The sequence below is a fragment of the Orycteropus afer genome, unplaced genomic scaffold, assembly GCF_000298275.1.
Source record: "Orycteropus afer afer isolate SDZICR_OR568_19922 unplaced genomic scaffold, OryAfe1.0 scaffold00027, whole genome shotgun sequence".
Lineage (NCBI taxonomy): Eukaryota > Metazoa > Chordata > Mammalia > Tubulidentata > Orycteropodidae > Orycteropus > Orycteropus afer.
The window spans coordinates 15321205-15323264 of NW_006921614.1; the positions used below are offsets into that span (position 1 = coordinate 15321205).

General features: G+C 39.0%; 1 protein-coding gene across 1 annotated transcript in view; it reads left to right on the top strand.

The window, feature by feature from the left end:
• GMDS (GDP-mannose 4,6-dehydratase) overlaps positions 1-2060 on the top strand; it is a 907267-nt gene that overhangs the window by 695106 nt on the left and 210101 nt on the right. Inside the window, exon 8 of the mRNA XM_007935374.1 lies at positions 1467-1585. Within this exon, the coding sequence (XP_007933565.1) occupies positions 1467-1585 (119 nt within the window). The remainder of the gene's footprint in view (positions 1-1466; positions 1586-2060) is intronic.

Sequence of the window (2060 nt, forward strand, 5' to 3'; positions counted from 1 at the left end):
AAAAAAAAAAAAAATCTGCATCTCCCATCTATATAAAAAAAAGCCTTTATACTATAGAAACTGTAGACCTATAAGCTACTGACAAAAGCTTTTCTAACTGAGTGGAACCTGGTTGTGAAATTTGCCACTTGTTTGTATCTTAGATTCTGCAGCTGGATTTTTGCCCAACTAGACTTTTCATTTCTCTTGAGAAAGTGCATTCTGTATGATGCATCCATTTTGGTCAGGGAACAGAAGTTAAGTACCTAATCTTGAAATGCTGCCTTAACTCTCATACAGACATTTTCATTGATCTCAGGCAGCTTTTTAAAAGTAGTAGTATTATTTGTTATATGTCTTTTTTTCCAGTAGTGATTCTTGTTTATTTAGCTTTTAGATGTCACTAGGTTGATAAATTGGCAAACTTAATGTTAGGAAATTATGTTCTACTTTTGAGGAGAAAAATTAGTCTTTAAATTATTTTTCCTTGCCATCATCTATGAAATGAAGGATAATTAGATAACACATTTATGCTATTATTTTCTTATATATAGCATAAAAAGCTACTTCCCACAAACATTCCTCAACATACTGTTCCTCTAAATTGAACTCTATGTGGATAATTAAAAATAATAATCCAGAGGGCACTAAGTTTATGTTAGTGGTACTAAAATAAATAGGAAAAGGATGGTAACAATGGTTGCACAGCATGAAGATTGTAATCAGTCATATTAAAAAGTGTTGACTTGACAAATGTTTTGTTATATATATTTTTACCACAATAGCTAAATAAATGGAGCTCTGGTAGTGTAGCAGGTAAAGCATTTGGATACTAACCAAAAGATCAGCAGTTCAAACCTACAAGTTGCTCTGTGGAAGAAAGATGAGGTGACCTACCTCATAAAGATTTACAGCCTCAGAAACCCAGTGAGGTTTGCTGTGAATCAGAATAGACTCAGTGGCAGTGGGTTTGGTGTTTTTGGTTTTGGTTAACTACATAAAGGAGCTCTAGTAGCATAGTGCCTAAGGCACTTGACTGCTAACCAGAAGGCTGGCAGTTCAAACCCACCAGCCACTCCTCAGAAGGAAGATGGGGCAATCTATATCCGTAGTGATACTGCCTCGGAAACCCAAGGAGGGATCGCTATGAGTCGGGTCCGACTCAACAGCATGTAACAACAACAACATAAATAATCAATCAATCCTAAGATGTGTTCTCTAGGCCTATTGAATGACAACCGCAATGGCTGTGCCATAGAGCTTTCAGATAATTCTGATGCACATTAAAGTTTGAGAACCACTGCTCTAGTAGTTAGCATATTGTATTAAATTCATGCTCATTGTCTAGCTGTTCATATCAAATATTGTGCATTTGATAACATGCACAAATTATCACGCAAATAAAAAAATTTTGTATTTCCAAAGTGGCCACTGACTACAACTTTACTTTGCTTTTTTTTTCCCCCCCGTCTCCTCTCTCTGTATAGGCTATGTGGCTGATGTTACAGAATCATGAGCCAGAGGACTTTGTCATAGCCACTGGGGAAGTACACAGTGTCCGGGAATTTGTAGAGAAATCATTTCTGCACATTGGAAAAACGATTGTGTAAGTACAGCCAAGAGCTGATTTATGGTCATTCATCAGACATGTGAGGAGCTCTGCTGGTGCAGTGGTTAAGCACTCAGCTATTAACCAAAAGGTCAGTAGTTCAAATCCACCAGTCCACAGGAGAAAGATGTGACAGTCTGCTTCTGTGAAGAAACCCTGTGGGAGTAGTTTTACTCTGTCCTATATCTAACTGCTAACCAGAAAGCTGGAGGTTCAAACCCACCACTCACTCCTCGGAAGGAAGACTGGGCAATCTACTTCCGTAGTGATACCACCTTGGAAACCCAAGGAGGGGTTGCTATGAGTCGGATCTGACTTGACGGCAGTGAGTTTGGTTTATTTGGTTTATAGGGTCACTATGAGTTGGAATGGGAGCTCTGGTAGCATAGTGGCTAAGGCACTTGACTGCTCACCAGATGGCTGGCAGTTCAAACCCATCAGCCACTCCTCGGAAGGAAGGTTGGGCAATCCT